The following is a 15,680-nucleotide window of genomic DNA, read 5'->3' as shown; positions in this document are numbered from 1 at the left end:
AAGTGCAGTGTAGAGCGCCAATTAATTGAAAATACGGCAAAGCAGCCGATTCCAGTAGATGGAGATTGATGCAGTGAATGCCAAAAGTGAATCCGAATTGCGAATTATGTACAAATCGTGTGCAGGGTATGCGACAGGCAAAAACAATACACAAAACAAAACAACAACAACAGTTAAAGAATTTCTCCGTAGGATGCCAGTTGTGGGATTTGAGCGCTGTGGCATTTGACTGATGAGCTGGCGACGTGAGAGCCACCAGAGTTGGCTTCGTTCTGGGCGCTTCGGGCGCCATTTTCACTACTAAACTAAATTTTCCACATCGTTAATTTATATTAATATGATTTCTGTGTCAACGGTCGACGCGCTGCCAGCCGCCCATGTCTGAGCCAACGTACTCGTCACCCGTCGCGTGTAGAGTATATATACATATATAGAGTATATATGTATATATATATATGTATATATAGAGTATATATGTGTGTGACCAGGAGCGACACCCATGGAGGTCGCCGCGACGCCGTCGCAATGTTTATCTAAATTGTTATTTTTCACACTCACGCAGTTCAATGAATTTGTGAAAATTACGTTTGGGACTTTGTGTTTGCTCATCGACGTCGCCGTCGCCGTCGTCGTCGCCGTCGTCGTCGCTGGTCGCTTCCTGGCTCAGAATCTTAGGGGTTGGGCTGGTACACGCTCTAGACTGTGACTTAAAGCGTGTATTGGCATCAAATTCAATTTGCGTCCATTGTGTTAATCCTGTTATTAGCACGCGCACACAGAATCCTTTACTTAGCCACAGCCGACTGTCAACAGCCTAACGAAATTTTCTTTTCAAGTGCTTGAAAAGCGTCTAAATAAATATAACCCGAAAGCACATTTTTCGCCTACTCGCGTAGGTTTTTACGACATGTCGCAAAAAAAAAATTAAAAGAATAAAAAATGACGAATGGTCGTGCTATAAAGTTTAGGTGGGTTTTTATGCTGAAGATGAGAGGGGAAATAGTCAAGAGTGCGCGGAAAACCCTAACATAAAATTGCCTTAAATTCTTAACTTTTATTGATTCTTGTATATATGCTTTCTATTTATTGAAAATTGTCTGGATACGTTAAGTCCTTTCAATTAATCAAATAGTCGCGAAAATCTCTACAAACTTTCGCACTATTTTCACTTTGCCTTTACATTTAATCAGAATTTTCTTGACTTCAAGCTTTAAACAACTTTTCCATAAAGACGCGTTCCCTAATGTTTAAAAATTGTTAAAGAAATTAGTAGCAGCGTTTGGAACATTAGAGAATATATATTTTAATACTGAAAGTTAGATCGTATAGATATAGATATAGGAATAGTTGTTCGATCCGGCCCATTCCGACATATGTATTGCCTGAAACAGAAAGACGTATCTATGTAAACTTTCAAGACAATAGCTTTGCATGTAAACAGACGGACGGACATGACAACATCAACTCGGCTGTTAATGCTTATTCAGAATATATATACTTTGCGGAGTCTAAAATATATTTAAAGTGAAAACTCCAGATCCAAAGTTTATGTAGAAGTTGTATATAAAATTAAATAAATTAAAATAATTCATAAAATATTCAAGTTAAAAATGAAAGATTAAGGCTGCAAACAACTATAATTCTCTACCATTAAGAGTCAGTGGAATCGAGTGGAATCATTTAATTACATTTTTAATTGGAAACAAGTAATAAAAAATATTAAATTAAAAAAGTATATATATTTATTTTTACTATTAGATACCCCGCTGTGCTTATCCATTAGCATTTTGCAGTGTCTAATAATAGTACACGAAAATAATGTTTAACCCAACTTGACTGCCAATGCACGGACTATGGACGGCGGGCCAATCCAATCAGCATTTGCGACTACGTCCAATTTAACCCTTATTTATATATACATATATTTATATATATATGTATATAAAAGAAAAGAACTGAGCTAAGTTTCCCATTTGCGATGCGTAAAGTTTTCAATTTAATTGAAATTGGCCCGCATTGGGCCAAAAGCGTGGTGTTGCCCGTTTATTCATGTTGTTTACATATTATTTAAGTTTATTTTTATGGAGCGGCTAAAAAGGTGCAAATGAGAGTGTATGTGTGTGTGCGGGTTGAGATAAGCAATAGGACGTGTTGTATGCGTTGTGGTGCGATAAGATAAGCAAAAAATCAAACAGTTGGCTTTTATTTGTGGGGGCAAGAGGGGTTGCTTGGTTTGTTTCCAAGCGCATACAAATCGTGTGTAATGGAAATTAGTTTTGTGCAATTTCATTTCATTTCATTTTTTTTTTTCATTTTTGCAAATAAATTGAATTCGCTGGCAAAAAGCTAGCTCTACTTCTCGCTCTCCCTCTCGCTCTCTCGCTCTCCTTCTCTCGCTCTCTCTCTCAGCGCCATTTGGCGCTGTTGTAATTAGAGGATCTAAGTCTGTTGCCTCATGTGGCGCTAAACCAATTTGCGCTGCGTAATTATATAAGTTCGTTTCGTGTCTTTGAGATACATTTAGTTGTATTGTCCTCTGCACTTCCGTCATATTTTTGTGGTAATAAAATTTACACTAATGGACACGCATAATACATTTAGTCCAGCCTCTGACTCATAGTTGCCCACTGCAGAGCCATTAACAATTCCGTAAAGCCGCAGAGTGGCAGAGAGTGGCGCACACAGTGGCTCATGTGAGTATACGCACGCCCAAAATGCAAATCGCTGATTTTAATGTCTCTCCCGCTCGCATTGTCTCATTAACATGCCAAGGGTTAACTTGATGTCTCGTTCTGATTATGACATTGTTAAATGTTATGAAAAGAGTCTCATGTTTAAAACACCCACTGCACCCCCTGCAGCCCCTGCTCGACTCGTATTTCTCTTTAGCACCCGCTCACACCGACACCCACATCCGCACACATTGATTCCTTCTATCGCCGACTGCTTGGCGTCGCTGCTGACTTGCAAATTAAGTCCGCCGAGGTTTGCCCAATGGCATCCATTTACTGGCACCGCCAACCGCTTCAGCGCTGACGTTTTGACTTTTAATTGTGTTTTAAAGTGTTCAGCGAGGGGTGAGTGCTGTATGCGGGTGGCAGGGGAAGGGGATTGTGCCCTGATACGCTTACAGGCCATTTGGCTGTTGATTTAGCTCGGCTGTTTGGTCATTTGATGCCTAATTAAATTTAACGATGACGTTGATTTCTCTTCAACACTGCCCCACTGGGTTAAAGACGCGCGGGGTCAGCTTTACAGCAAAGGTTTTATTTTACATTCCGGAGCAGCAGAGCAATCGAATGTGCTCCCAATGGGCTACTGCCAAATGCGTGTACAGTGAGTACTACTGAATATGAGCGAGAACTGTGACAACACCCTCAACGACCATTTCTTGTTGCGGATGACATTCGAGATTAGATATAAGCGTATACATATAAGTTTATTAATAAAAAGGGAATTTTCTCAGTAATAAATGGGATCAGAAACATAAAATAATCAACTAAGCAATCAAATGTAACCCCTCAATAGAAGTTGTAATATATTCCCCGGTACGTGTTATTTCAAGCCGCGTTGTTGATGAACTCCGCCAGGAACTTAAATAGTGAAATTTGATTTTAATATATTAGTACACATAAGTTTATAGCTTCTTATTATAACTATTATTATTCATCTTATTATTGTTGGCTCTCTTATTATTATTATTATATATATGACTACATATTTTAATCATTTTTGTTTTTATTAATTTTATTATATTATTATTATTATTATTAAAATTACGTGACTATATAAACTATGATTTAATTATAATTTGAGAATTTTGCTTTTATTATTATTATTGTTATTTATAAGTAATTTAAAAATTTTGAAAAAATTTTTTTTAATTAATTTTCAAAAATAATCATTTAAAAGAATAATTATTAGACGAGATTTCTCAAAAGCTCTAAAATTACTTTTGTTTTAATTTAATAGTAAAATTCACATTTAAAATGCTCCTTAATTTTTTTTGCCACTATTATTATTATGTTATAATAATGTACTATGAAAGAAACATGAGCCCAACTTTCACACCAATTTTAATGACTTCTTCGCTTAGACATGTCAACTACGGCAAACCTCAAGTAAGTTAATAAAAGAACAGTAAAGGGATTCTCTATGCAAAATATAAAAGCCATTTAAATATTGATACATGTACATAAATACCACACATAGTATCAAAAAGAATTGACATATATAGACAGTAAAATCTGTACAAATCATTTGCCTGTTCATTCAAACCGCAAAAGTACTCTTTAAATTTCTTTAGTTTCTTTTCAATCGTTTGAAGCGGCATTTATCATCAAACTGAAGCCGCATTAAAAAGCTGCAACAATTGTCAAACACTTTCCCCAACTGTATGCCCCGCGGCCCCAACCAACGACAGCCTCGCACATTTGCAAGCAGAGACTTTGCCAGGCTGGCAAAACGAATGCAATTTCACGGCTATTTGAATGGGCATGGAAAAAAAAAACTACGAATAATGCAATAAATGAGCGCAATTTTCAATTTACCAAACAGATGAGCCACAAAACGGGCAAAAAGCAGTTTTGCCATTTGCCAACCCAGACCAGAACCGAGTCTGGCACGCTTTAGTATACCGAGTATTTACCCCCAGTTGCATGCCATGTGCAGGACTTTTAAGCCAAGTGCATACAAGGGAGATGGCCTGCTGCGCCATGAAGTATGCAACATGCAACATGTGCACCCACCGCCCTCTAACCCCGCTCCTAAAGACACGGCTAGGCAGATGCAACAATTAGCATTGCCCCAGCATACCAGGTGCAACCGGTTTCCTTTTTTTTTGATACATTTACACGTCGTACGTGACATTTGGGCAATTGCCTGCCAATTGTTTTCAAGTGGTTGCGGTGGGTTACAGATGGGTTGGTTTTGAGCTTGTGGGTGGTGCAGAGTGGTGCTTGGTTGCCCCCGGCGAAGCTTGACAAATGTGCATTTAATTAGCCAGCGCGTGGTTTCAATTTTCCTTGCGTTGATTTGTTGTCCAACGACATTCAAAGGCTTCAAGCAAGACACGCACGCATACACACATCAAAGCACTCCCCCTTCATGGTCATCATCATCGTTCGTATCATCATTATACTTTAGCATCCACTTACAAACAAGCGTCACTTGAATCCTTAGAAAAATCAAAAACAATTAAAGTTTGCTCAAGAAAAACAAAACTCATCAGCGCACACGCATCGACACACACACACACACACGCGCACACACACACACATACACACCTAAACAGACATTCCAACATGTGTGTAAACATGTGCCTTGTGACCCCCCCGCCCCGTGCTACATCCCTTCCAGCGCATGCAAAGATAACGTTGCCTACTTTTGTGCGCTCGCCAACGCAAACAACTTTTGCGTGACGTCTGATGTCTTTCCCCAACCTCCGCCCCTCCACCCATCTAGCCGCTGCCCCCTCAACACCTCTCTAGAACTCACCAAGCTAACGATAACTAAATTTGTACATTTGGTGTAAATGTAAATAGATTGTTGCCTGGATTTGTGTGTGCAGGCGTGTGTGTGTGTGTGGGTGTGTGGCTGTGCGAGTGTGTGCTGGATGATTAACGGGTGGCCCTAACTCTGGGTCTGCGACTTCTTCTGTATTCTGGCGGCGGCGTCAGTTTTGCGGGCTGGTCAAAGCGGCGCCATCCAGCCGCCAGGCAAACCAAAGCTCACGCCTCAGCTGCCGCCCCCTTGCCCGCTGCCAGCGCGTCTCATCTCCGCAAGGCAAAAATTAAAATATGCATTGGTGTTTGTTATACCCTGTACTTAGGCCACAAAGAGCTTATTATATGTGCGCTATGATAAGAAAGCTGAGGCTCCTAGAAACTTTGTGCTGCTGAATGTTTGGAAAAATTTGAAGAGTACTAAAATTTAGCTCTATTTTCTGCATTTTAAGTAAAGTAGAATATTTTTTGTAAAATATCTATTTTTTTAAGAAAAGAAAATACTTTAAACGATATTCAACACTGTTTTTCATTAGAAATGAGTCGATGCATTCGATAAGTGTATTTTATCTATCCTATGTCGATAATTATCGATATACTTCATCTTTTAATTACCCATACGCCCACAAAAACAGGGTATCTCAAAACGATCCACTGCTCTATCATACTCATTAGTGTCACATGTGTAAGTATTCTTGCTATATAGGGTGCGTAGCTGATGAGAGATGGCCTTGAAGTTTAACGACGAGCATCGTATAGAACACAATAAGTTAGCTAACATAGCTGTTGATTAGGAAATCGTAAAAATGCCCATTGATCTTTGGACTGAATACCTTTAATATCCCAAATCAATGCCGGATATGTAATAAAATATTAAGCTAAGTGCCCAAGATTTAATATCCAATACATCTGTTGTTTTATGTTAAAGAAAAGTGACCTTAACTTAGCCAGATATACGGGAAATATGATTTTTATTTTTCTTAATTATTAATATTGATATTATAATAATGGATGCTAGATTCGGATATTCAAGGTGCTAATCCAAAGCTAGTTTAAGGATCTTCGAAGAAGCCCATTATATTAAGTTATTGTATACAACAAATCGTATATTAATGGTTTACTTTATTCTGTACTTATAAAAATAATAACAATAATAATAATAATAATAATAATAATAATAATAATAATAATTATAATAATAATAATAATAATAATAATAATAATAATAATAATAATAATATTAATAATAATAATAATAATAATAATAATAATAATAATAATAATTAAAAAAAAAATTTATTACAAGAATTTCTAGAATTTCGATGGATTATTTCTATCTATATTTATCTTTATTACAGAAACGTACTAATAAATATATAGATACTCTCTCGGCATAACTTAAAATAAGTTTCAATCAAGTTCTATTACTGTAGCGGACGTCCTGCAGGGGCACAGGTTTCATAAGCAGGCCTAAGCAGCGCCTGACCTGGACATCTCCTAGTCATTAACATAATACCGACAATCAGTAGCCGGAAGCGGGGAGGGTGAGAGTTGTAAAAACTCGACTTCGCTGTTTGTCACATTGGATAATGCGCCATCAATAACAATTATAGGCGAGCCATCACAACCAGCCATGGGACGTCAGAGTGTCCTGGCCAGGATATTCCAATTAATGTTGCTTCATTGAACGCAGCGTTAAAACTAAACTCGCATTAGGTGTGGAACAGGAGGAGAAGCAGGAGGGTTGCAGCAGGATGTTGCAGCAGGGCTGTCGCGTAATTTAAATGCTAATTTTCTGAGGACCTTTTCAAGGTGCGCCGCAATGAATTTTTTTGTACTAACATTTTCATAATCACAAATCAAGCGGAAGGTGTTAAAAACAAAACTTAGATTACATTTACATTGTAAAGCAGACGCTGAGGCGTTCGGCTATTGGGGGGCGTACCAAACAGGCCCTTGCCGTCCCCTAAGCCCCCTCCAATGTACGACGTGGCGTATGCGCATTATTTGCTCGTGGCGTATTTAAAAAAAAACTCGTCTCAACTTTTTAATGACACCAATTAGCAAGTGTTTCGATGGAACATACAGGATGAAGGTTGCCCATAATCCGCACAGACTTTCATATGCTGCTGCCAGCGGTTCCCCGCCCCCGCCCCCCGCTCCTCACCCAGTTGTCCCTTGCCTGTCTCTTTGGTCCTTGTTAAGTCAAATGTGGGCTATAAAATCACTCGTTGCCGCTATGTAAATAATAATTATTTCTGTGCGCTTTTCAGCTGTGTCGAGTGGCATGCATCAAGTGCTTGGGTAAATATCTGAAGGATGTATTTATAAACACTCGAAACACTTTTTTTTAAAGTGCACTTAAAGATCAAGTAAAGATTTCTGAGGGCAGATGTTTGGTTAAAATTGTGTGGAATTCAGCCTAAGCTAGGAATCGGGAGAAGAATGAATTATAAATCTTAAAGTTTAAAATCCAAGACGAGATCTGGATGGGAATTCCGCGGGTCACACAAAGTATTGCAAACTAAGGGGAACGGCAAAAGATTCGTTGTGAAATGTATCATTGAATTTAAACCAATTTCAACTCCCACGAACTTCTCTATTTATTTTAATATTGATAGCATGATTTATTGAATAATATAGTGCATTAAATTGGGCGGGATCCGAACGTGCACAATAAATTTGACGAGAAAGTAAAGATATCTTCCGCTCGCCGACGATTTAATTCCCTTATACACATTTGCCTTTTAGAGATATGTGAGAATAGAGCAGGTCGTAAATGACGAGGTTGATGAAAATATATCTTGGAAACCAAAGTTTTTTGTCTTACAAGAACCTACGTTTCGACCGATCGTTCCTATGACAGCGATATGATATATTGTCCGATCCAGCCGGTTCCGACATAAGTACTGTCTGTAAGAAAGAGACGGGACTATGCAAAGTTTTATTGCGATAGCTTATAAAACTGAGGGACAAGTTCGCATAGAGACAGACAGACGGAGAGACGGACATGGCTATATCAAATGCACTGTTTTAAAGTGCATATATACTGATATATACTGATATATACTGGTATATACTTACATATGCAATTTATGGGGTCGGAGTTGTCTCTTTCTATGCGTTACACATTTTATAACAAAATTATAATACCCTTTACAAGGTTATAAAAAACGACTAGACAGGAAAATAAATATCTATTGCGTAAGGAGCGAAACAGAATATTGTTTCCATTCTCCATCTGTATTTAAAATAATATTAAAATATATGAAGATCTAAAAATATACTTTATTTCAAAGCACAGCTAAATTATATAAATTTCTTTAGCATATAATTTTACTACTCTACCTTCCACCCGTAATCTATTCTATCTAAATTAAATAATTTACTCTATGTTAATGAATCAATTTCTGGGATATTTTTTTTTAATTTTTAATGTTAGCAATATATAAAAAAGTGTATAAAAAAAGAATCACAATGGAATTTGATGATTGCGCACTTAACGTTGATGTTCATATAACGCTTAAAATTCGTGTGCACAATTCTTAGGCGCTATATGAACCCATCGATGAGGCGCCAGAAATCGAGAAATAAAAAGTCCTAAGATCGTTTATCGTTTGAATGCGCAGCAGGACTGTTTGGCATGTCGGCCCTTCAATACTTCCTCCATGTCAAAGCCCAAATTCATATAGGATTTATAATCGATAGGCCTGAGGGGCGGTAGACGCTTCGGCACCCAACTTATCGGCTGTCTCAATTCCTCCACAGTGGTATCCAACTTAATGCCACATTTGCCCAAATGCTGCCTAAACCTGAGGGGCTTATGAATTTTATCGTAGGGGTCGCGATAGTAATCGCGATAGTCCTGACACTCCAAGTAGAATCTATCGATTCTCTCCACATCACCATAATCCACAATGGGCAGCCCAATTGGGGGAACAAAACCCAAAACTGTGCGACGATGTATCTTGGCGCTGCGTGCGACGGTCAGCATATCGACCTCGGGTATATCCATTTTGGATATCGACAAATCGATCAAGTTAAACAGAAATCAAATTAAAATAAATTAATAATAGCACAAAATAAATGTTCCAGTGCATTCGACAAAGCTTGTTGAACAAAATGTCAACAGGGCAAATATCAAAATTACAGGCAACGAAAAGGCAGCTACGATGAGCCCAACATTTTTATACCCTGAACCCATTAAAAATGGGTAAAAAGGGTATAATGTTTTTGTGCAAATGTATGTAACAGGCAGAAGGAATCATCTCCGATACCATAAAGTATATATATTCTTGATTAGCAGCAACAGCCGAGTCGATCTAGCCATGTCCGTCTGTCTGTCCGTATGTATGAACGCAAGGATCTCAGAACCTTTAAGAGCTAGAGACTTGAAATTTTAGCTGTAGGTCCTCCTAATGCCCGCACAGATCGAGTTTGTTTCCGATATTCGATACCTTGTCCCGTTTCCAAGTAATCGCTAAAAATCGATATCGAAATCTTGTTTTTTGAGCAATTTCGGCAAATAATATGAGCTAGCTTCTAGAATAGTATATATATATCAAGTATCCTCCATTTTATACCTATCGCCACCTCCACGCTACCACCGCAAAGTTTTAAATCAAGTTAATTATCGAACTTGTATTGCCCATCAATTTAAGCCACAATTTATATGCAATTGAATTTTTGAGAATACACAAATATTCTTTATTCTATTCTACAATAAGATCTACTGTCGAAAATTTCATAAAGATCGGTTAAGAAACACAAAAGTTATGCGCGCACGTGTTAGCAGCATAGCTGCTGCGCAAATTCCAAGAATTTCTGTATACATGTACACACAACAACATTCATGCGCGTCGGCTTTGAATTCTATCAACAGCATTGCAATTGCGATTGTATTGTTTTCTGTGCTGTTATTTTAATTGGGTTTTTTCTCATTAAAGCTCAGTTATTGGTGTGGCCCTTGAGAAGAGGCGGCGGCAAGTAGTCCAGTCTGTTGCGGGTTCGAACCCTGCCTAGGGAACTTTTATTTTTTATTTTAATTTTTCTTTATTACTACTAAAGCAAACGAGCCGCATTTGGTCGGGAGCTCCCGCTTAGAACCTCTTACTTGTTTTAAGTTAGAATTATTTTTTATAAATTATTTTCCTTGAGTTAAATACATTTTTTTTAATAATTTTAATTTACTTTGCCTATCTACATACAAATATTTACAAATAATGAAATATGTTTCAAGAGATTGTAATTTTTAAGATATATTTGTAACCTGATTATAAAATAGATCAAATTCCTTTCAGATCTGGGTGCAGTTAATTTTCGCTTGTCACAATTTAAATAAAATCTTGTATTTATTATTATTCCAGCTTAAAGCAATGCATTTAATTGAAGCACTAACAAATCGAATAACCTTTACAAAACTCAATAATTCACAAGCAATTTGACCCAATATTCAGCTAGAGATTCCCACGCAGTTTGCCTACAGCCACCCCCCTCCCCCTAAAGTCCACCATCGAAAAGTCAATATTACAACGAGCGATTATGTTCGAAAAATGGGAATCACTCATTGGTATGGGCATAATAAATGTAAATTTGCCGAAAGACTGACCCCAAACTGGAGAAATACCAGGAACAAAAATGCTTCAAATAAAGGTGGGAGGAGGGGTTGGTAAAGTGCTTGTTGCGGTGATCGAAGCGGAGGCAGGATTGAGGAGAAGAAGACGTCGCAGGATGCTGAGCAGCTGTTGACGACGAAAAAGTCATCGTTTGCTATTGACATTTGACAGGGGCGCGTAGGTTGGCCTCCGGGCATGCTGTCTGTGCGGGGAGAAGGTAGCAGTTGGAGGATTGGTCTAGCTGTAAGTCGGGCGACATTTTTTTCCCTTCTTCTATTATTGCTTTATAATATTTTGCCTTGTTTTTAGCATTTTAAATAACCGCGGGTGTGATTTTTACCCAGCTAAAGCGTCTCAAAGCCCTTTGGGCCATGGGTCGAGCTCCTGAAGTCCTGTCATGATTAAATTTGTGTGTTAAGCGTTTTTAAGCTGCCTGCTTAAATATGCTGCTCGGGTAGAGAACTGTTCCTTGATTGCATTAAAGCCAGTCGCTTCTGTTGCGCCCCCGCTTCCCTCCCCCCTCCACACAACTTGATTGACGCCCTGTTGCGGTTACTAAGACATTGGGCCCGGTAACTGAGTTGTGATTAGAACAGGGATCTGTTCTTGAAATATAACCATTAAATAATGCCCTGCTACTTGGAATTTCGGATTTTCTGTATGGCAACAAGCAATTGGCAACTTATTAAATTTACCCAGCTTTCGCCCTTGCCAAAGGGAAGCCATTTTCCGAAACAACCAGCCCAGTCATGGCTATACAAACTTATTTCTCAGATTTGAGGCAATTTGATATATATGAACCTCAGCCAAGTCCAATTGAATATCATACTTTTTTCTTCTTAAAGGTTATCTGATTGTAAACAAATATATTTTGTTTTATTGAATTATTCGCGATGCTCAGTACGGAGTTCAAAACCTGGGTTGAAGAGGTCACATAATCAGATTCAAAAGTGTTTTTAAATTTTTATTTCTTTTTAACGAGAAGCCAAATCTACAGCTTTAATCAAAAATATGATTTAATCTTTATTATCTTTATCTTAATACATCGCATTAATTTCAAAACTTCGTTTAAGGTAGTCTGTCTGTAGTTGATGATAATACAATAAGCCACAGAAAACATTTTTAAAGCTTTATTTCGGGATGGAATAGAATAGGTATTTGCCTACCCGGATAATCGAGGTTATTAAATTAATGTAAAGGAGCTTAGATGGGAAGTGTCCCATATAAACGAACCCTGTACCAAGTTTCGTACTCGTACACACCAAAATTTAAAGCTATATCTCTAAAGATGTAATTTTATATTTATCGAGTTTGTCATAAAATAAACTAACAAAGATAAGACTTAAATCGGAATACTATAAAAAATAGCTGCCAGAACTATCAACAAATAAATAAGAAATTAGAATCTTATCTCTAAATCTTATTGGAGTAAAAAAGAGAATTGTCTTAATAATAGAGGTAAATAATGCTAAATAAGGATATAAAATAAGCCCTAAAAAGAATTAAACTATAATTTTAAACAGCATTTGTTTAAATAGAATATTATAGGTTTATAATCGAGGCTCAACTGTATTCATCTAAAATTTTTATATTGACCGTCAATATATGTAATTATAATTGATTATATTCAAGTAAAGGAGCTCGGACGTGTTCAGCATGAATCAACCGTATATCGAGCTTCGAATTCGTGCACACCAAAAATATAATATCTAAAGATGAAACTCGATGTTTATCGATTTTATCATAGAATAATTTAGTAAAGATATGATTTAAGTTGGAATACTACGTCCAAACGCTTTCCTAACCATGTCAACAAGAAAAAAATTTATAATTTAAATGGGAACATTAAAAATAAAAATTAACAATATATATTCTATAAAATTAAATGAAATGCCATTGAGATAGAAATAACAGTCTTTATGCTAACAAGATTCTATTTAGGATCAAAAGCTATTTATAAACTTATGTTGCATTCAATGCCTTTATCCTTTATTTAAATTTATCGATTCTTTGGGATGCCTGCCTTGTTTAAGTATTTTAGGATACTTGCATAACCCCACACAGACTTTGCAATCAATTGGCCTTAACGTAAAACCAGGACAAACAAAGTCTAGCCTTAGAAAATACCAAAAGCAGTTGATAGTTATTATTATTGTATTTGTTTGTTTGGCTTTTGTTTGAGATGCCGATGTCGAGTACAATGATCGGTTTAATATGTTAAGGGCTGGACCCGTTGATGACGACCACCACAACAACAACAACAACAAAAGCAACAGGAGCAGCTGAATGCAACCACAACAACAACTGATGGGGCATAATCAAGTGGCAAGCCGGATGGGGAAACAACTCCCACGCCCACGCCCACGCCCACGCCCACACCCATAAAGTATCTGAGTATCTGCAGCTTGGCCTTCGTTTGCTCTGCGTCTTTTTCCTGTTTATTATTTCCACATCACAGATGCGAGAGTGGGGCGTTCTGTGGGGAGACACGCCAACGCGTTTGCCGTTGTATGATTTACATAATGTCCTTGTCGACAGCAGCGAGCTGCACCCCTCGACAGCCAGCAACCAACCCCCAGCACTGACTAGTTTAAAAATATTAACTGTCAATTTGTATTTGGCAACACTTGGCTGAAGAGGCATTTGTGAGCGGAACCGCGTTCCAAACAGCCCCAAACAGACGGGCAACCGGAGCCGGCATGAGAATTAAGTTGATGTACACGCGAGCCAAGCCAAGCCAGAAAGTGCACTTGAAGCTTGGCAACATTATTTAAAGCGAATGTCCTGTTTTCAACAAATGCTAAATGAATGGGGTATGTGTATGTGTATGCATATGTCTAACTAGCAGAATGTATATGAGGACATATATACACAAGCTGTTTAATAACATTAACTTTAAATGGGTAACTTAAAAAGTCTTGTTTTTCCTGAGTAACTTATTGAGCTAAGAGAACGATTCTTTAGTTCATAAATCTGGCAACGATGCAAACCAGTTTTAGACACGAACTTTCCATATTTTAGAAATATTTGTTCAAAAATTGCTTGGGTTAAATAAATTATTTCTTTGGTTCTGCACTTTTATTCAAGGAGAAAAAACCACTCAGTGGGTTATTAAAAAAATACGAACCGAACCTCAAGATTAATCTTCGGCTCGGCCCGTAGGGCAAACTTTTGATTATCAAGCAACGCTGCAAAACAGTTTAAAACAAGAGCTTCCAATGTTTTTTAGAAACCGAACTTAACTTAATCCAAACACGAATAAACACTCAAATATTGGTAATCCTACCAATAAAATAAAATAAATAAAACAAAATACAAACAAAATAAATAATAAAATAAATATCGTTGGTTACGAGCTTGTTTTCAGGGAGGAATACCAAGTGAGAGCCTTATATAATAAAATACGAAACGGAATCATGGATTCATGAGTCTTATATATACTTCCTATGCTATATACCCTGTATTCCTCATCCCCGTTTATAATGTGTTTGCCTGATTCTGTCTAATTTTTTGCATAAAGACAACAATCCGGAAACAATTTGAGTCTCCAGCTCAACTTATCAAAAATGAATCCATTCAAACTGCTTACTTTTGAGCTCGCATTGTCATTCTTCAAGCTGGAGACGTTGTAAGTTTGTTCTATCTAATTTGAAATTAGGTTACATTCAACAGGAAATTATAAAAGAATATTCTTCTGCACAAAATACTTGTTATATATCATGTGCTACACCCAAATAAAAACTCTTCTTGTGCCTCACATAACCTGCCTCTATGCTAGCAAGTCCTTAAGCAATGTCCAACAATTGCACAAAAGACAAAATATAAATAGAGAACAATAACAAAAAAATAAAGGCCAACTTGCAACTAAACAAAACTCTTTGGCAACATTTTATTATTATCTCGACAATAGTTTATCAGCGATAAAACCCTTTCGATAAGGACATAAGCACAGTGATAAGCAACCGCAGCAACAACAACAACAACAACAACAGCGTAAACAAACAGACGATAATAATACATAATAACGGTGTAGACTCTGGCAGTCACTCAGTCAGACAGTGGGCCGAGCGGCACATGGAGTCAGTCGAGCGCTCGGAGAGAACTCATGAGCAGCCCGCCCGTACATCAATGATGCTAATCAGAATTTCAATGGCCCACTTTTGCAGCAATCGCCCCTGCCCCTGCCTCCACACCAACCTACCCCCCCCCCCCCCACCCCTCTCACTCAACAGTGGAGTTGGGGCTGCACGTGGTGTGCATAGCTCCAAACTCCAAAACATAAGCCACCCCCTGCTGTGCGTGTGAGTATATGTTATGCTTATAACAAACGTGATAAGGGGGACGCTGCAGCAGCAGCAGCAGCAGCAACGGGGGGGTTGTTAAAGCCCCCTCCCTGCCCTTTCGGCACGCTGCATGCCAGCACTTTGACTTTGCCCTCAGCTTACCATCACTCGATTGTACAGCGAAATCTCACTCGAAAATGCGCTCAAAATGTTTTGAGCGAAATTAAAAGCTCTCGATTCGCCAGATGCCGTGCATCGTGTGGGTGTCTCCCTTACCC

At 37.9% G+C, this 15,680-nt stretch overlaps 1 protein-coding gene across 1 annotated transcript; it reads right to left on the bottom strand.

Annotated features, from left to right (window-relative positions):
* Window positions 1–8,926: 8,926 nt before the first annotated feature.
* Window positions 8,927–9,619, bottom strand: LOC135439137 (uncharacterized). Its single transcript, XM_064697769.1, has one exon. It carries the CDS (start codon window positions 9,517–9,519, stop codon window positions 9,115–9,117), a length of 405 nt encoding a protein of 134 aa, XP_064553839.1. The 5' UTR covers window positions 9,520–9,619; the 3' UTR covers window positions 8,927–9,114.
* Window positions 9,620–15,680: the final 6,061 nt, after the last annotated feature.

The sequence above is a fragment of the Drosophila montana genome, unplaced genomic scaffold (genome assembly GCF_035044405.1).
Source record: "Drosophila montana isolate Dmon_TW-CO22-7 unplaced genomic scaffold, ASM3504440v1 contig_402_1, whole genome shotgun sequence".
Taxonomy (NCBI): Eukaryota; Metazoa; Arthropoda; class Insecta; order Diptera; family Drosophilidae; genus Drosophila; species Drosophila montana.
This window is presented reverse-complemented; position numbering and strand designations above follow the sequence as displayed.

Excerpts from the sequence above, each read along its gene's own strand:
- LOC135439137 (XM_064697769.1), bottom strand. The coding sequence starts at position 9,519 with ATGGATATACCCGAGGTCGATATGCTGACCGTCGCACGCAGCGCCAAG.